Here is a 22300-nt window from a genome sequence, read left to right as displayed (position 1 = left end):
AATTTTTAGAAAATTGAAAATATCATAGTTCATAAAGTAATTTTACTGTAGATAATTATTTTCCTTATAACGTAGATGGTAGGTTATCTATGACTGGCGAAACCATTACCACCTTTCGAATACCATATAATGTAATAATATATATAGCTGATGTGTAAATACATCGCCTACTGAAAATATTTATGGTGTATAGGTTTATATTATCCATATCTTAAACGGATAATTTTTATATTATTCATCAGTGACGTGTAGTTTGAATACAAGTAAATAATAAAATTATGTTTTTATGGCTCATTTTTTTATACGTATATTTAAAACATTATTTATTAATATCGGTAAAATACTAATTAATCAGTATCAATCATGAACATGTATGGTCAGTTGTTTTGACATGATGATATCATTTCAATTTCCACACAGTATCACGACTTAACTCAATTTCTAAAGATTGATCGTATTAATATAATAAGTCAAAATATTTTTAGATGCTATCATATTCATTGCTTTAATTTCATCATACTCTATTTTTACTACTTAAAGAATTTTCCTTTTTTTTTTTTTAGTAAAATACAGTACATCAATATTGATAACTTTTGTAAAAATTTGGTGTAGTAAGTTAATACGAGTATACACTTTAAAGTGAAATACATCCTTGCTCTCAGTGTTTAAACATTTTTTCTGTTATTAAAATTATTGCTTTAACTTATTTTCATAAAAAATGTTGTACAGACAGATAATAAAATTCTTTTAAAAAATGTACATTTATTTAAATTGATTCTAAATCCAGTCTTTTATAGCTTGACCAAAATTAATTTTTTAAATAATTATTATTTACCTTATTTAAATAAAAAAAATATAATTTCATATACATAAACTCTGACATTATCAATTTTACTTAGTATTAAGACTTACCTCGATTATTTTAAGTACTTCATCATATCTATTAGATTTTAATTCTTGTATTTCAATTTCATCGTATAATGTATTCCAAACTCGAGGTGAATCAATTGCAGTTTCAATTAAATAGTCATCCTCCCAATTCTGCATTAAAATATTAGGTTCACTTTCAACCATATTGCTAAAAAAGCATTAAAACTATACTAAAAGTTAAATTTAAAACATTTACTTTACCAGAAGATAGGTTATTAAATAATTAGAACATTACATAATGAACAAAAATAGTGTGTTTTGGTATATTTTGTTGATTTTTAAAATTTATAATAAAGCCAGAGTATAAATAATATAAAAATATACTATATTTAAATAAGTAACTAATACTATTTTAGTATTGTGTTAATATGATCACTTAAATACTGGCACAACTCAAGCGTTTAAATCACCTAAATAGGAAAACAATTTAATTTATTCCACCTCCTCATATACTTACTCTGATAAATTATAAGTATGTGTATTACCTATATAATAAAAAATTGAAACATTAAAACATTTGAAACATAGTGACTTTAATTAAATAAATAAACAAAAAAAAATGTTTTAAACAAACGTTTTGGATTGCGAGTGGGGTGATTGTATGTATTACATACATATATATTTGTATTACAATAATGATGTGTATTTTTTTAGGATTTTTTTTAGCCAAAAAGTTTTTCGATTCTCAATTTTGAGGGTGGTTTATGGTAGAATATCAGATCCAAAGCAGATATTGTTCATAATAAATTTACGTTCAAGGGACTACTATAATAATCGATAGGTATAACAACCAAAATTAAAAATAGTTATTAAACAGTATCAGTATACGATACATAATTATATTTTAATCACCGCATTTTAAATTTAATAACGTATTTTATTAAGTGTACTTTTATTAATTAATTTAATTTAAATTAATAGAAAGTTGTTATATTTTCTATTTTTTCAAAATTTGTATTTTCTTAACTTTGATTAATAATAGCCATATAATTTGACGCATGTTGTTATTTTTCTTTATCTTGAAATTTATTACTATACACCTTCAGTAATATGATCTATTTATTCCACGGTCATTGCAGATAATATTTTATTTAAATTCTTTAAAAATAAACGTTATTATATCCGTTTTGATTATTATAAAAGAATGTCATAAAAATCAATACAAATCAGCATATAAAAAAAAAAATAAACGATTTTTGACAAGATCTTTAATTTTATGTCATTAAACTTGGAATATCACTAAATTTGAGTCATTATACACTAATTTTACTGTATTTAGTACTTAAGGAGAATATAAAAATTCCTCATAGTTTTCTTAAAAAATAGGAAAAATTAAAAAAAAAAGAAAAAATAGGAATATTCAATTTTGACAAAATTAATTTTCTTATTTTATTGTTATTACCAACAGATGACTAAAATATTTAGCAAGTATTAATATTAGTATTTTTTAGACACGGTATAACCAAAATATTTTGGTTCATTTAGAGAAAGTTATAAAATTGAAATTTTAGACTCTTTTAGATATTTTTTTCATATATTTTATTTTGATTGTTATGCTTTGTTAAAAAGCTTGAAAATTTAATACAAGGTTTTTGAAAAGTTGTTATTTCTGGAATTAAAAAACAAAGTTTAGTTTAAAGCCACATTAATTTCCTTTGAGCGTTTGAAGTGATGAATTATGTTGAATGAAATTATTCAAAGGGTCTTGAAACTTTTCACCATTTCATAAATTATTATTTCCATAAAATATAATGACATTTTCAAAATATTTTGATAAATTTTTAGCTATTTATGGAGTTCTACGGATTACTATACGTCGAACGTGATTATTGAATAATATAAGTTAATAACAGATAGTATTATTATATAAAATACATTTTACTTTAAATCTGTGATAATAACATCAATACAAGATTGCAACTTCTATCGACGTTGTTATGTTATGTTTATTATTATTAATAATATAATATTACGTAATATCAAACACCAGGTTAGCTTATTACTCATTACTATTTTAGCTACCACGAGCATATTCAATTTATATTTAAAATAATTATAATATTTAATGAACAATTTACTATTATTATAATTATTATTTTATATTATAATATTGTTTGGATTAGTATAAAGCTGTGTAACTTTTATAGGTTATATGAGTTAGTTAGTTAGGTAATTAAATAGCTACATTTATACTTTATGTAGTATGTAGTAAATTATTTAATTTAGTTTGACACAAATTCAGAAGAAAGGAGTATAATATATCAATTTTTTTAGTTCAATTAAATAAATATCTATGGTCTATAATCTTAATATAATGTATATGTTCACAAGAGTGCATACAGTACCTATATGTCCAAAAGTCCCATATCATCCTTAGTATTTTCATGGAAAATCAATAAATTTAAATGTGTTTTTATAGTAACAAGTATAGAAATTAAGATTGATTGGCAAAATATTCGATTTTTTTTATTCAAAATTCAAAAATAATTAAAACGTTTTTTTATGTAATCAAGTTTTTTCAATTTTCATGATATCAAAATTAAAACATTTTGTAAACTACTAGTATTATGTAATAACAATTTATAATTTGCTAAATTTTTTCAAATTTTAAAGCTATATGACTTGAAAATTTAATATGTTTACTCATAGGCAAATATAGTACATTTTTAAACCAAAAACTTTAAAAACGATTTAAGCATTAATTTTTTTATTGATATTTCAAGTGTAAATTTGGATAAAATTATATAATTAACAATGGCGTTAGTTATGTTGTAAACATTTTCATTTTAAAGACTTTCACGAATATTATAAATATGAATAAAGTCAAAGAAATTTTCAAAATATAAATAATTATTTTATATCATTAAAAAATATAAAATAGCTTATTTATACAATGAATCTCATACTGTTTTATAGTTAGGCGGTATTTGACTAAAAAGGTAATAATAATCATTTAAATTTTAATACAAATATAAGATATATATATAAATACAATTAAATATAATAATTAAACAGTAATTGTACATATGAGTATAGTCTTAGAGAAATTGTATTATATATAGTGGTAGTTGTTTTTCATGTTGTCATGATGCACATCATCGATATTTTACTATGGTGCATTGGTGCTGTGTTAAAGACATTTGTTATGTCAATTAAGTCGATCGGACACACATTTTTATGGGTAGATAGTGGAATTTTTACTGTGGAACCGCATCTAGCACTTTTGCAATCACCAATCTACATCAATGACATCTATTCTAGCATAGTTTCCGTCAGTTAACATACGATATTAACTATACTCAAATTAATTGACTAATGAGCTAAAAAATTTGATTTTTTTGATATCTTAATTTTTAAAGTAAATTTATAGTAAAATATAATATGATAAAATTTTGTTATTATACATTTTTTTTTTTTTATTTATAATATGTTTCTCATAGTAAATTGTATCAATTATTGTTATCACCATTAGATTGAAAAAAAAAATGCTAGATAAATGAAAAAAAAAAAATCAAATATGCTGCGCTTGTGTGTTTATTATTTTTTTAAGTATTAAATATTAATCCCACAATTTCAAATTCTTTAAACCAGTTTTATCTATCTATTATTTTTTTTCCATAGGCATTAAGAATGTATACATTTTTATTTTGTTTTATTTTATTAAAATAATAATACTCGTATTCTGTTCGAGATTATATGTTTGTTTTGTGATATAAATTATTTCGTCCTTTAGTTCAATGTAAATTTTTATATGATTAGACATTGTAGTTTAGAAATATTAGAGCATATGACTCACTCCAAAACATTATTGAGCATATTTTATAATTCATAGTGCAAAAGTTTGAAAATTCATAAAATTAAAAATAAATACATTCATAATGAGGTATCTTACTGGGTATCCTAGTATAATATTTTTCAAAAATTCTATTTTTTACTAAAAATTATGTTTTTCTGTTAATGATACCTATATATTTCTAGCTAAAATATCTAGCTATATCTGAAATATATATATTATATTATGTTACAATTATTTACTACCTACAGTGAGTTCCACTTAATGTGATTACATTGGTTCAGATTATATTGATCGGTTGATTCTATAAAACATTTTTTTTTTATTGATGAGTTATTTATATTTATATCGGATTTTGTCGATTGCGTCCCAGATGCAGGTAAACGATTTTTTTCCACGTTTTCCGTGTTCCGATTGCGTTCTACTGTATAGTAGGTAAGCGTTAATTTGACAGATAAAATTACATACTAAATCTAATATTTTTTTCATACATGGTGTGGAGGTATATTTAAACATAAATTAGCTTTTATTTGATGAGTTTACGAACATTTTATTACGCTTGCGAAAGCTTTCATTTAAAATTTAACTCTTTTTTCTACACATATCATCCCAATGTTCATCAATTTCTAAATATTTTAAAACAATGTCAAACAGATACATACATAAAAATAACGTCAAGTCATAATTTAATACCTGTGAAACGCAGAGCAAAGTATTTGAAATAATAGAAATTTATTGATAAAAAATAAACAATTTAAATAATAAAATTATGACCCCTTTACAATACCTTAAAACTATTTCACTTAAAAATCCTTTTTTTAAATGACATATTTGGACTTAATTTTATTGATTTTTGTATTATTATTATTTACAAAATAATTATTAATTATGACTATTCGTTTTACAAAATTTTATAATTATATATCATATAATAGGACGCAATTGGAACATAAAAAGGTAAGAAAAAATAATTTACCTATTCGACTTGTGGACGCAATCGACATACTGAAAAGCTATAAAAGGTTGAAACTGGACGCTATCGAATGATGCCCATTTATATGTATGTTTAAGATTAAAATAAAATAAAGTAAAGATACTATCTATATTTGATTGTATTTGAGAATCTAATTATTTCATTTTCATATTAGCCTGAACTTTAAATCCATATTCAGTTTATATAATATATATATAAGATTTTTAATTATTTAAAGATAAATAAATAATAATGTATCTACATATTATACCTATAACTTTTCGATATATTTTTGAATAGTTCCTTTTAACTTTTTCAAAACAATTCTTATTTTTTTTAGTGAAAATTTGAAATCCATTAAAGCGAAATGAATGTTTTTAAAAATGTTTCAACTAATCGATACTTGGCGATTCTAATAAAAGGTTAATATTGGTAACATAAGATTTGGTTTGGGATTTCAATTTTGATTTCTTTAAACGGTTGATTCTATATACAGTGATCACATTAAGCGGAACTCATTGTATTTCAAATTCAGAGTAAAATGCATGAATGTTATTCAAGCTTTAATTATTTTTCTCCCAGTAGCGTTTTCTTATTACTTGATGCCAATGTATGCTCTGGTAACATTTGCTATAATAAACAGGATTCATCAGCTTCATAAATTTGTTCGAAATTATTTTCATTTATGATTCATTGCATTTATATAAATTGTTATTATAAACCATTTATTTATAATTATTATATATTTTAACACTTTTTTTCATTGGGATTAAATGGTAACATATGTTATTTATCTAATCTATGCAGTATTATTTATTTTAATAGTAATACTACTATTTATACATTTATATCTGTTTTCTTAACCTAGTTTGGAATATTTGCTTTATTTTTTAAATAAAATATGTTGTTATGTTACACATGTGTCACAAGTACATTATATAAAGTGGTATAGATACAATATATCAGAAAACATAAAGTTATTTAAATTGTGGACTATATTATAGTGGTCATAAACTCAAATGACTAACGAGTAACGGGCCACAATGTTATGATATTATTAACTATTGAATGTTTGTACGTAAAAGATTCGAAGACGACACACCTTTTTTTTTCTTAATTCAAAATAAACAAAATAAATTTATTTTGTCTATTGGTTATAATTTATTATGATAATATAACCGTATATAATACTAGGTATTAAAAAGATGTACATATTGAGTTTTTGATTACTTGTTATTTTTATTTAAAATATGAAATTTTAAAACGTACTATTTCCAAAATGTCATTTATTTACATCGAAAAATGGACGAGGAATTGAATGACGTGATCGATTTGAAACCAAACGTACTATTTCCTATGTTAATTTGAATTTGCTATTCGGCGATTGTGGCATCATGTTCTATTTCTGTCTAACAATAGGTGAAAACGAACTATTTACAAATTGCATTAAAACGTTCTATTTCTCGTGTGGTTTTTGCTTGTAAAATATGCGTTAAAACGTATTAACTCTTAATATTTTTACAAAAAAACTATTTCCCTATCATTTCAAAACGCTCTATGTTCTATACGATAAACATAGTAAAATAAATAATAGTAGATATAAAATGTACTATTTCCTGTAGTTTTTTATATTTGGCCTTGGCGACAATAATTATTTGCGTTATCTAAATGGCATCAACGAACTAATATATTATAATGCTATAGATAGCCCGTAGCGTTCGTAAACATAAGATTCGTGATATTTTTTATGGGTTTTCATTATACAGATTCGACTCGTAACGTGTTTACACGTTTTTTCCATTTTAATTTTTTTTTTGAACGAGTGCAGTTCAACCACTACCTTTTTTCAATCCAAGTATAATTCGACCATTTCTTTGTAGGTGATTAGTGCAATTCGACTATCCCGTAGCATTTGCCTGTCACGCACCAGCGTCGACAGACGGCGATTCGGTGTCGGTGGCTACTTTACACTCACACAATCACAAAGTGATATATTTATATCAACTCCAATTGCATCGTTTGTCACATTAAGTCTAAGTAAAAATAGATACCTAATTATATGGAAATACCTTACTAATATATCTTATATATAAAAATTTGGTGGTCGATGAGTATATGATGTTCTCGATGCATTCCGAAACTACTCAATCGATTTTGGTGAAATTATGATCAATGTGTCTAATTTTATCTCCGTCATAAGATAGGATAGCTTTTCCGGGTTAATAATCTCAATATATTACATAATCAGTTGGTTAATCGATTGAAAAAATGCATTTTTGGTGGAACAATTATGTAAAATTGCTATGTCAGCACAACTATTTCTTTAAGCTAGGGAGGACTAGATTCCTAAAAATGTTTTATAGTACATTTTTTTTAATTGGATTATTATTTATTGTTTCTATTGGTGTTTACAAATGATTTGAATGATTATTTGTTTATATGAAACAATATATTTTTTTATATTGTAGACGAAAATAAAGTTAATACCTATTAATATGTTTATAAGCACATACATTTACCCAAAAATTCTGGGGGGGGGGCTGAAGCCTACACAAGTCCCCTCCCTTAGTTATGCCTATGTATGCCAAAGATATCATCTATATACCAAATCAAAAATCCTAAAATAGTGTTTATCTTTACGCTAAATGTTGGAATTGTAAGTATTATAGGCAACTAAACTTAACACGGGTACATTTTGTACGAGCAACGAAGTGCACGGGGACAGCTAGTAGTAATATTATAATATTTACCCAACTTATGCGGATATGCATCATTATTTATTTTAATAGTAATATTATTATTTATACATTTTTATCTGTTTTCTTAACCTAATTTTGAATATTGTTTTATAATAAATATAATTATGTTTAAACGTGTGTTACAAGAACATAATATGTACGATATGAATGTATCGAATTTTTTTCTGTGGCTTTTTTTCTGACTACCGTAGTACCGTACGATATATCTGTAACTGATCGACCTATGGGTTTCGCGATGAAAGTTCAAAATACACTGGAACCCGTCAACGAAATTTCTGAAATATACAAATTTCAAATAATTTTCTCCCCTCTAAACGAACAAAACTTAACTATTTGTAAATATGAGGTGATCTAAGACCGCAGGTCAGTTCACCGTAATTCAGCTTCGCCATGACATCATAGACCAGTACGTCTAAGACCTCCGCGTTAAAAATTTGAAATTTTAAAAATCGTCACTTGGATACGAGCGGGCACAGGGGGCACAGTTATAAAATTAAAAAAGTTTCTAAAAACACAAAAATTGTAACCGTTATTTAACTCAACTTGAATATCTTGTTAGCCTTGGACCAAACCTGCCAGTCCCCAACATAATCTCCTTTCTCCAGTAAAGTGGATTGATCAAATTAATTTAAGTAACATGTACATATTATGTACAAATTTATTATATAAGATAAATTGTCCTAATATATTATATGTCCCAATGACCGAGGTTTTGTATCTTTCTTAATAAAAAAAAAAAGTTTCAATTATGAATAACGACGATATTCATTATATCGTTGAAGTTCAAAATTTATTTTATTTTTCCGCGTCCCATTACAAATGGTTAAGAGTTTTTATTATTCTTAGGCTATTGTAGGCTGATTTTTTAATTTTCAAAATGTCAGATTTCCATGTTGATTTTGAGTCAAATGTAAAGTAAAAAATTGTGGTGTTATCAACATAAGGTAAACAGGTGGTATTTAGCAACAATGAATGTTTTTTGTTGTCATAGTACATTTGTTGTTACATATTATTTGATCATTGTTTATTTTTAATTATTGTAGTGTGGGTTAGGAAGGAGTCACTTACAAAAGAAGTCGAGAAGTACCTATTCTTATTATCATTTCATTATTTAATGTTCATATAATTTTTATTCTTCGTACATATCAATTAACTAAAATGAATTTTTTTATAACTATTACAATCACAATTATTTCAGTTTTGGTTATTTCAACGACTGCAACTGATTATTACATGGAATTTTTAGGTATGATCATAATTGTTGTATTTTATATATAACTTATACCATTTCGTGATTTAATTTAGGTATCCCGGGAGATTTTAATAGACAAGACGCTGGTAAAATTTATTTATATATAATAATTTTTTTTTTAAATGTTTTATTGTATTGATATTCATATACAATGGTTGGTAGATTTCGATATAAATTATTTAGAAACTATCCAATTATTGATCCCTATTTTACTATTAACTAGAAACAAACATATCTTACACCGTTTCTTATTATTAGTTTTTAAACAATTTTAATATACATAATATTCATAGGCAACAAATATCTTATGTCTGAAGGTTTCCTTAAATTTGTTATTGTTTATAATAGAAAAAATATTAAGTTTGCTCTTCATACAAATAGTATATACTCAATAAAGATAGCTGTAGTATATAAATAAGCTATTACTAATCATTTATTACATACAACATCTTTTTGACACAATGAAATTTTACTTGGTTTTATTACTTTTATTGAAGCAACTTACAATTGATGTTACTTATAAACTATAATTTTAATATTTATTTACAAATTTTAATCAAATTAATATAATTTTTTAATATTTGAAAAATGTTTACAAAAGAAGCAGAGAGATGGTTTAATCTTATGGTTATATCTTATTTAATCTAATCAATGAGACTTTAGAATTTATTAGATCTTATGTGAACATAATTATATAATAATTAAGTACTATAACTTATTTTTTTCAGCCGCTTGCAAATGTAATATTTTTAACTTATTATTAGTAAATAAATGGTTGATATATTATTGTACTGTTTATTCTTAGATGATTGTTGAGATAATTGACCATTATGCTAAATAATAAATTTACAAAATTATTAATCTTAGGTCCTTTGTCTTATTTTGAAGTAAATTTGTTGTATTCATAAATTTAAGATTGTTATAGCTATTACAAAAATATGTTGAAATGTGTGTGTAATTTAATGACCACTACTCTAATGTTACTATTTTCATAATTTGTAATTGTTTAAGTTACTTTTTTGTGTGTGTGTGTGTCTATAAACAATAAATAGTAGAAAATGTGCTCAGATCTTAGGATCTTGGAAGTGTGGATTCTCATAGCAAATTAAATCTAGTTATTACTTCAAAAACCTATATAGGTACTTAGAATGTTGAACAAAAGTTTATATTAATATTTTTTATACGTTTTTCAAAATATTTTGAATATTTTATAGATATTTTACTATTTTTATTCATTATTTAATATCAATAAAAAAATCTCCATTTAGACAAAAATCTTAAAATATGTAATATGATTCTTAATAAGCTGATTACAGCTTATTAAGAATCATAAATATCTGATAATTGTATTACAATTTGCAAAAGGTTAAATTAGTATACAATCAAACATATAGCACATTATTGATTGTATTAAATGTAAAGTTGTTAAAGTAAATATTGAAATATATTAGGTATAAAGTTTCTTTATTTTATATTTGAAACGTACTAATATAACAGTATGATTGACCAATAACAGATTGTAAATACAATTCCTAAACATTCAATGAAACAATAATAAGCTAGGCACTTCTTTATTATGGTTAAAAATAGATTAGTTTATTTTATATTCTTAAACCATTAAATTAATCAATTTTTATATTACTAAACCATAGTTTCTTATACAAATTTAATTTTAATTATTTTAAAATTTAACAGTTTTTCTAATCAATGTTGCTGGATTTAAAAGTAAGCAATTCTACTTATATCAAAATAAATCTTAACCATATAATTATTGATTCTCAACATGTTTTCCGCCCTGGCGAGCAACTACCAGCAGTATTTCTTTCACCACCTACATACTAAACAGTTTTGAGGCTAATGGTCAAGTTAGTCAATTTTATCGACTTCATAAAAGCGTAGATTCTGTAGACCACGGGCTTATCATTGTCACTCTTGAAACCCTCAGTATCGGCCATCCGCTCATCTCCTGACTCACGTCATACTTAACATCTCGTAGAAAATGTGTTACCCTAAACGGAGCCGTTTCAGAATTATCATTAGATACCACTGGTGTTCTACAGAGAGGTCACTTGAGTCCTCTGTTTTTTTATCATATTTATTATTTCACTAAATAAGTGTTTCTATTTTGTTAAGCTTCTATTATTTACTGACGAAATAAATTTTTTTTGTAAAATTGACTTTCACGTTGACTGCTTTTTATTACAAACCCAACTGGAAACCTTCTTTGAATGGACTCAACGACTTAGCTTATTCCTCAGCATAGACATATGCAGCTCCCGATGTTGAAGATTCGATTTTGTTTATTTAAAAAATATTGAGATAAAACATTATTTTATGAATACTTGCACCCAAACAACACATACGAAATTCGAAAAACTAATGGAACTAATGGAACAAGCTAAAAAACAATAAGTAATGTTTTATTGATTGCTATTATTCAAAACAGCTACAGTATTATATTTCTAGACAGTTTCTACAAGTACAATAATTATAATATAAATTATTCTCCATAGGATAGTTAAATTTTATTATATATTTTAAATATAAAAATGAATTACCCCTGTTAATAATGCATATTTACATGTACTAAATTTAAATTTTTTCGGTCTAAAATAATATTAGGAAACAATTAAGTTAAACGAGTTCAATTGATTGAGGAATTGTATTTTACTAATATAATACATTTACAGATGATGGAAATGACCCAAGCGTTAATTTTATCGGTAATTATTTGAAAATTACTATTCAAAATTATTAATATTATCTATGGTGGAAGTATATATTCATTTATTTAATGTATACCAAATTAGTTGTCATATTCCTTAAGTTTTAAACTTCTCTAAAAATAGAGCAATTGTACATTTCAGTAAACACTAAGATGTAATATTAAGAAACAATTTTTATACCAAGTAGATTTATATATTATACTAAATACATAAAGACTACACACGACAGGTATTAAAATACAATTATTTGGGCAATTAGAAACATAAACATGCTAAGGCCATTATGATGAAGCATAGGGCACATTGTGTGTACTATTATATTAAAAATATATAACTAAAATCACACGTCTCTACGGAGAAAAGTCGAAGGCGAGAATCCACCAAAAGGTAACAGGTTGACCAGAAAACCAAATGTTGTAGTGAGATAAATACGACCACACCTAGTATAGTTCCGTATTGCCATTACTTCCACTCTCAATGAGATTAAAATATTATAATATGAGGGAATCAGTCACAAAGACATTGTCAGACGGTTTGTAAATTGGGTTTGGAACGATGAGACAGTTTAGAATATTTAAAAAACTTGGAGTTGGGCAATAACACCACTCCTTACTCATACATTGAATTATATTTTGTTATTTGTAATGTTGTTTAAATAATACTAAATTGAATAAATGTATATAAATATTAATGAATAAACAATAAGTGTTGACGGAAGATACATATTTTTAGAGTTGGAACGTAACACCAATGTTATCACAGAAACATATAATAATATATTTTAATTTTTAATAATATAGATTTATTTATGTTTATATTTTCTTAAATACAAAAACAATATATATATATATGTATGTTTATTATTGTAAATAATTATTTGTTTATAATTTTTAGATAATCTAAGTACGTATTTTCTGTGTTTTAAAAAAAAAAATATCCACTAATAAATATTGATATTGTATTAATTTAGAGATAATATTTTGTTACTTGTTACCTTACCGCTAACCGCACTGAATTGCCTCATTCCCACAGGTATTAGGTTCATTGATGGTTTATTGAATATCAAAGTCAAATTGTCTGCTGTTTTTTCTTTAATTTGTTTTTAAGTACTTCAGCGATCAACGCGGTCTATTGCTACTTTTTACATCCCACATGTTTAATTACTTAGAAAACGATCCATTAAGGCGAATAAATGTCAAACTCCAATGAGAAATTTAACTTCATATTCTGTTTTTTATAAATCTACCATGTTAGATACTTGGAATTTTTTACAAGCTAACATAATATATTTTAGTATATAATAATATTGTACAACGGCGATTGTCTGAAGGAATTACTTTGAAAGCAATTCTAGGTAAGCGCTGGCTAGAGGCTTGACTCTCATTGCAAGCCGTGGCAGTTGGGTTTTAAAGTAGTAATACAGAACATTGTTATTCTCGCCAAAGCATTCTTATTGTCAAACCATTTTATAAAACATTATATTAATTATTAATTGTATTGCAAGTTTTCTTTTCAATTTGAAATATAAAAAGTAATAATTCATTCGAAATTGTTTCTTTAATTTATTTGTGCACGGACATCCGTATTCCGTAATAATATTATTATTTTTATAATCTGATAAAATTAACAAACTTGTTAAAATATTTTTGAGATATTTATAGGCATGCCAAATTTTCAATTATTTGTAGGTTCTTTTTTTTATAAAAAATTATTCAATGGATGAACATTTTTGTAAATCTATTACAAGATCCATATAAGTGATTATTATATCTGTATAAAAATATTAAAAATACTTGATTGGTGTTCAGTTCCAGATCATATTTATGGTTTCGACCCATTTTTAATAATTATACAATTTAATTACCCGTAACGTTAAATTATTTTCACTATTATTAAGAATTATTAATCGTATAATAATACAAGCCTATTTTATTTTGCAGTAACATATGGTGGTAAGCATTTGTTTTTTAAAATACCTACATATTATAATTGACATTTATAATTAGCTTATATTTATTGAATTTTAATTGTCATTCAACCATTCAATATTATAATTTTATAAAGTTTCTGTGTTTGTAAATCGTTGTTTGTAATTTTGGTGATTATGTTATATAAATATTCCATGAAAACTGTAATTCTGCGTAAATGCAATTTATGATTTCTATGTTTGAGGAGGTATAAAATGTTTAAAAAAAGAAGATAGAGATAGTTAAATAACTGACAATCATTGTAAAATTATAAGCTTGACCGCTTAACACAATGTTAGAACATCAAATTACTTTTAAAAACAAAATAAAATCACATTTAAAAAATGAAAGATTTACTAAAATTGTTGTATGAATTCAAAACTTTATATATTTGTTTTTATAGAAAATGGAGGTAAATACATATTTAAGAATTTTATATTTTGATTTATTTAAGTTGTAAGAATTTGGATTTTTTGCCGTCCAAAAACTACCCACGAACCGAGGGGAACACTTGGTGATCTATGAACCGCACCGCGTGTTGACCCCAAGGTCAAGTCAGTGGAACTTATAAGCTTTATACACGCAGTGGTCAATAGTATTTCAGTATTTAGGACCGAAGTAGGCTGTTATAGAATATTTTACACATTATATATCAAATTATAGAAACTTGTGGAATATCGAAGTAACAGTTGCTACTTCTCGTGTATAGTTTCATCACATGTAATCTTTAATAGTTACCCTATTTCCATCAGTTAACCTACGATATTAACTATACTCAAAGTAATTATGTTATATACTAGAACATTTTATTTTTTATTTTATATTTAATTCTTAAATTTTTCAGTAAATTTACAGTAAAATATAATCTAATAAATATTATTAATATTATGTTATTAAAAAAATATTATTTTAACAAATTTTTAATAGGAATACCAGCTAGTACGTAAAATTTAAATTTTATATTGTTTTATAAGATTTGTCTTAATTAATTATATTAACTATAAAAATAAATTACTCATACCTATATTGTGGTTTTTTTTTTTAATTAGTTGATGTAGTATATCGTACGTAATTGTTTGTTTTTAATTATATTACATTTAGTACAATTTGTTTTATATTTTTATGTGATAAGTTTCTCATAGTATATTTTAGAAACTGCTGATATTACCATTAGATATAAGATTACAAAATAATAATACCAGATAAATGAAAAAAAAAAAATCAAATATGCCGTGCTTGTGTTATTATTATTTTTAAAATTTTAAATATTAATCCCATTATTTCAAATTCTTTAAATCAGTTTTATTATTAACTTTTATTTTTCAGAGTCACTATGTATGTACATTTTTATTTTTTTATTTATTTTATATGTATTTTTATTTTGTTCAAGATTTTATGCATGTAAATTATTGCATCCATTAGCTCAATGTTAATATTTATATTATTAGACAATGCAATTCAGAAATATTAGAGAGCATATTACTCAAATAGTATAAATTCTTGTAATATTTAAGAAGTGTCCAAAAGAATATATACATTTGTTTATTAGAATATAAAAATAAATGTGCATAGGCAAATCTATAAAACTTAAAATAAGTGAAATTAAAAGGATATTATTTTTTAATAATACTTTTAAATGCACCAAATGAAAAAGATAGACTATATTATCATTTATGAATACACAAACATCAGAATTTATGTCTTTTTGTTGAATATTAATAATATTATTGTTAATTTAATATTTATAATCCTATATAATATTATAAATATAATATACATGTTTTTTATAGTAAAAATTGGTAAATATTTGTTATGTTTATTTATTTACCGTTTTTATATTTTTTTTTATTTCCCCTGTTCTATACCGTAGCGTTAACCTAATAATTAAGTCGATTTATAAGCAGTAAACTATTTTTGTTAGATGTATCAGATGTATCTATATTCTAGAATCTACAGTAGTTTTCACGAAAAGTGGACTTCGGCGGTTGCGCGACTGGTAATGCTATTTCTGAAATACAGTATTTATCAATATGCGCCGATACCTCTACGAAACAACAGCTGGTCGAATTTCGATAACATCATTGTTCAAACGTGTACCAACACCAACATTTTTAACCGCCCATATATTTTTTCCTTCGCAAAAAATAACAAAATAAAATACTTTTTATGCCAGGGTTACAGTCACGTCACTTGTATAACCTTTCGAGTTTTTTGTTTACTGTTTGTATTTAGTATTTGCGCACATTAAATCGTTATATTTCCGTTGGCATTATATATATATATATATATTTAATGTCTTCATAGTGATACTCACTCACCAACGAAATATAATATTTTCAATGTGTATAAATATTTCAACAAATCATTTATGCATTCATCTAATCCGGAGGCAGTCACATTTTATAAACAGACACAATTAAAAACTTCTGAAGCGTGTAGTATAAGTGAAACATCATGAAGCGTATCACCGTGGAAGGAAATAAATGATCACAAATAAATGGAGAACCTTTCACGATTATTATGATAAACTTGAGTATCCGCCAAAATCAAATGTATTAGCTGAGTATAAAAAAATAACTGAGTACAAAGGTTATGGTACTTCCATGTGACATATTTTTTAAAGTTTTACCTTCATATACAAAAAATGTAATAATGAGAGACGGTTCTTAATGGAGCGGAATGACATAGTATGCGAGTAAAATTTGCAGGTGCTATAGTTAAACATTACCAAAATAATAATACTCGGCCTGTTATTTATTTAGATTATACCAAGATATATATAATTATACATATTTTTTTTAAATTGTGATACTAAATTAGCAGAATTGTTCATAATTTATTTAAATTTCGGAATAATATTAATTCGATATACAAAAAAGAAATTAATTTAAATTTGCCGAGCTTCTTTTGACACGTGCTTTAGAGCCCTACGTTAAAACGTCCATCAGACAGTCCAAACATTTCGTGCAAACTGTTTTTTTTGTTGACTAATTTTTCACCCCTAATAACAAAAGAAGGAATCATTGACACAGTAGTTTACAGCTTTAAAAGTAGGGCTATAAATTATAGGTAGTATTATACGTAGTACCAACGTAATATGTTTATATTAAAAATTAACTAAACAATTATTGTTCACAGATCAGGAAAGTACGTATTATTTCTGTATTTAATTTGCATATGATTAAGGTATTTTGTGTAAAATAAAGCCTACAATTTTTGTGGAAAATCTTGAAGAATTCTGTGATTTTACTATTATTATTTTTTCGGAACCGTAATAGTCCTACTATCTGCATTACTGAGGTTGTTTGAAGTATTTATTTTTTTAATTTTTTTATTTTTGCAAGATATTTACAATCTATTCAGAGAACAATAAGCAAAGTAGATAAAAGTAATATATAAAAAAAAAAACATGAATAGTCTGACGGAAGAAGCCACCCAATGATGACACTATACCTATTTTGTTTAGAGTTTAGTTGGAGGATTTAATCTAGGATTCATGCATCTAGCAGGTCACGACACCAGTTACGTTTGAGACGTCTGACGGGGTTACCCGGAATCGAAGGGACTGCTAGGTTTTTTTATAAGAGGGTTAGGATGATTGGGTAACCTACTGTGGAAACGCTTACAGTAGAGTTTTGCTACATCTTTAACGGAATTCATCCTGAGATCTTGGTGTATGGAGTGGTTGGAGACATAAAGTGGAGCATTAAGTAGTTTCCTTAGCGCTATGTTTTGGAAGGTCTGTATTTTGTTGATGTTTGATTTTTTAGCATTACCCCAGAGCTGTATGCCATATGTCCAGATGGGCTTAATTAGAGATTTGTAAATTAGGAGTTTAGATTTAATGTGTGCGTATTTATTGTTATTGCAAAAAGTTTAATTCAAAAAGTTTATCATTACTTTACCACCAACGTTTATAATTTTTTTGTATTTTTATAGATCAAATAAGTATGTAATCATGATAATTTTTAAATTTATATTTAATCCAGCAATTATTTAATTGTGATATAAATAAAACGGTTTTGTTTTAAACTACATTGTAAAATTGTATATATGTTTTATCCACACGATAAAACAATTTAGATTACCAAAAACTATTAACTTATTTTCGTTATGTAAATAGTTTAATGCAAATTTAAATTTTAACCAAATGTTTTCACAGTAGAACTATAAGTTTTGAGAATTTGAAATTTATGTAATTTTCCTACGGAATTACAGAATATTTTGAAATTCTAATAATTCATAAATAAAAATATATTTCAATAGCTATTAAATATTAATTAATATTATGAATATATAATTACTAATGTTTAAAAAAAACCATTTAGATATTATACCAAGTACGTGGATATTATAAGTATCTATTTTAAATTTAAATTTTATTTGTATGAAATTTCAAATTAGCATATACCAAAAAAAAAAAAATGTGGTTGTTATAAACTAATAACTTGTTAAACTCATATCAAATTTATTAATTTGAAATTAAGTTTTTTAGTTAATTTAATTAAATTAAACTGTTTGTTAGCTTTTTAATCGTTATTGTTAACCTGCGATATTGTTTTTTGTCATGTGTTCTTCTGGCAAAGTGGTTTTACTAGCATTCGTTGTACTGTTATCAGTAATTATGAACTATCGAATTATACTTTTCTGACACTACGTTGTTGTTAATTAGCAAACTAATTGTCTGTCCACATTTCCACAATATTGAGAAATACAAAATTCTAAATCCAATAATGAGAAAATGCAAATATTGTCACTAAGCATTATAGTTTATGACCTTTATTATTTGATACTTGTACCAAACTGTTTGTATCAGCTCCGTATTTAACATTACACATGGGTAGTTACATTGTAACAATTTCTAAATGGATCTAATGACACTGCTAGTTTTATACAATATATGTAGAATTTAATGAATATTATTATTTATAATTTTTACATATTTCAAAATTAAATAAATAACTATTATTTACAGATTACATTGATAATATTCGTACAAGTAAATATTATTATTTTTTTTTTTAATTTTTTTTTTTTTTGTAACAAAATTTCATTTTAGAAAACATTTTTTTTTTTTCATAATTTATAATGAAAGAAAACAACATATTTAAAAAAAAAATTATTTTTTCATCACTTCATTGATTTTTACTTGTTCGAATGACAACACATTTTCGATTTTAAATTCTGAAATAATATATTTTTGCTGTATTTCGATATTCGATATTTAAAAATCGAAACTCGGATGAGTAGTATAAAAGTTAGGTATATCATATAATCTTATATTTTTTAAAAATAAAATAAAAATATTTTAGAATATAGGTATGCAATAAAAAAGAATACATTTTTATAATATGCATGTGGAGGATATATCCTAAAATATTTTTGTTTATTTACATCTGCACAATAAATACTCATCCGAATTTGATTTCAACGTATCGAAATAGGTACATATTTTGCATCAGAATATAAAATTAATAATGTAATAATGTAAAAACCGTCTATCAAAAAAGTAAGGTTAGGTTTTCTATCTTGAGATGTTGTTTTGATTCAATTGAAAATTATAAACTTGTAAATTGAATTATTTTACACGTTATGAAAAGTGATTTTAAACACACAAATTAATATAACAAAATAAATATAAACAGTACATATCATCAAAGTAACATATTACCAGTTTAAAGTTAAAGTAGTTCTCCTGTGGAATTACTGAATATTCTATAATTCAAATAACTCATAAATCTGCATGGTATCTATTTCCAAGTTGGATTAAATATATTAATAAAAATTCCGTATCCTTAGAATTTAAATATTAGTCGAAAGCTTGAATATTAAATACTAATAATAATAAGTTACAAAATGTTGGTAACGTGAATGTGGCAATATCGCATAAAATATTCGATGCTAAAAAGTTATATGCTCAATTGTTTTATGCTCAACTGTGCTTTATCGAATAACATATTGCTTTCACTCAGTTTAAAGTACAAGTAGCTTTCCTGTGGAATTACTAAATATTCTGTAATTTGGATAATTCATAAATCTACATAAACATCAATAAATATTATTAATAACTCTTCAGTGACAATAATAATTACTTATTTTTAGAACTCATACCTGGAAGTAAATATTATTAGTATTTTTTATTTAATTGTAATGAAGTGTTGTTTGTAAAAATATTTTTTTCTTAATCTCTAATGAAAAAAAAAAACCTTATTTAAAAAAAAATATATATATTTTTTATAATTTCATTGATTATTTATTTTTTGATTGAGTAGATTATAAGTTATATCATACAATTTGTTTTTCTTGTAAATTAAAGAATATATTCAATAAAAATGAATAAATCTTTACAGTGTACATTTGTAGAAAAAGTTTTGAAATATGTAAAACATTGCAATATAAATATTTTTTAGAATGTTAATGATTTTGAAATAATCAGTGTTATTTGATAAAAGAATCACTCGGTACAAGTAAATAATTTATCAAAATTAAAAAATGATTGTCTACAGATCCTAAAAGTATGTATTATTTTTTTATTTTGTATAGAATTATAGTATTCTGAGTGAAATATGACCAACAATTGTTGATTCTGAGAGGAGAATTTTAAAAATCAGTGTTATTTATTTCATATTTTGGAATAGTAAAAATTCTTCTATTTTAACATTCTCAAATCAAAAATACAACAGACTGAATCACTCGTTATAATGGATATTATATATCTATCATATTTAAAAATCAATTAATAAATGATTTTCCATAGGTCTAGAAGGTACGTATTATTTTTTTATTTTGTATATAATTATGGTGTTTTCAGTGACAACCTATAGAAGTAGTACAGATCATTCGTATTAAGATATTTGTAAAAAAAATGGTTGATACCTTTTTATTTTAAAAATATAGGTTATAACCTGTAGTCAACAACAATAAGTTAAAATTTTTAAAGTTAACTGTTCTTGACTATATTTATAAATCACAATAATTAATTATAGAACACTTTAATTTATTGTTAGTTGTTATATTACTTTAATATTAACAAGTAAAATCGTTTTTTTTTTTGCAGCTGTAGAAAAAGGTTAATATTATATTTTAAAAATTAATACTTAATTAGTGAATTAAATGATGCTTTGTAAATATAATTGTATTTTATTGTAATGTAAATATAACTTTTTGGTTCTAAACTATAGTGTTAAAACCAATAGGTTTTTCATATTACGTAGTTAAATACATAAGAGAATATCAAAAAAAAAAATGTCATATTCTATTAATTTGTAAAAATGTTATAAGTACTAATTTAATGGTTAAATATTATAATTTTTGTTAATCAAATGTTCATGTTGCTCTACACATTTATTTTGGACTTAAAAAATGTTTAACTTATTCAAACAATTTATCTTAAATTAAATGGTTCATTACATTATTTAATTACTTTAACACAATGTATTGTAGTTTGAAGTTAAAGTAGCACTGCTATGAAATTACAAAAAAATTGAAAACTCTGATTATTTTTTCTCTTATTATACTTTATAAACTATATTAATGATGATTGTAAACACACCATTTATTCTATAGTAGGACAAATTATGAAGATTTTATAATAACAAATATATTTTTTTATATTATTACAGAGATCGGATGTACGTAATGAATATTATTTATTAATGAAGAATTAATATTAATTGTGCAGCTTTGATTTTAATCTTATAGAAGTTGGTACATCGTATTAAAATCTCTAATACCATTTAAAACTAATAACATTTTTAAGAGGACGTTTCACCCGCATGTGTTGTCTCCGTCTTACACACGTATCACATAGTAAAGTTTATTTCACCAGTTTCAATAGTGTGTTTTTAGTTTTAATATTAGAGTGAATTGACCTATTATCAAACTTTTAGTTAAGAAAATG

At 24.3% G+C, this 22300-nt stretch overlaps 1 protein-coding gene across 1 annotated transcript in view; it reads right to left on the bottom strand.

Annotated features, from left to right (window-relative positions):
* The window catches only part of LOC113555682, a 32923-nt gene that overhangs the window by 4675 nt on the left and 5948 nt on the right, over positions 1-22300 (bottom strand). The window contains exon 2 of the mRNA XM_026960182.1: positions 913-1078. Within this exon, the coding sequence (XP_026815983.1) occupies positions 913-1074 (162 nt within the window). The 5' untranslated portion in view covers positions 1075-1078. The remainder of the gene's footprint in view (positions 1-912; positions 1079-22300) is intronic.

The sequence above is a fragment of the Rhopalosiphum maidis genome, chromosome 3 (assembly GCF_003676215.2).
Source record: "Rhopalosiphum maidis isolate BTI-1 chromosome 3, ASM367621v3, whole genome shotgun sequence".
NCBI lineage: Eukaryota > Metazoa > Arthropoda > Insecta > Hemiptera > Aphididae > Rhopalosiphum > Rhopalosiphum maidis.
Note: the sequence above shows the minus strand (reverse complement) of the source record. Positions and strands in the feature narration are given on the sequence as shown.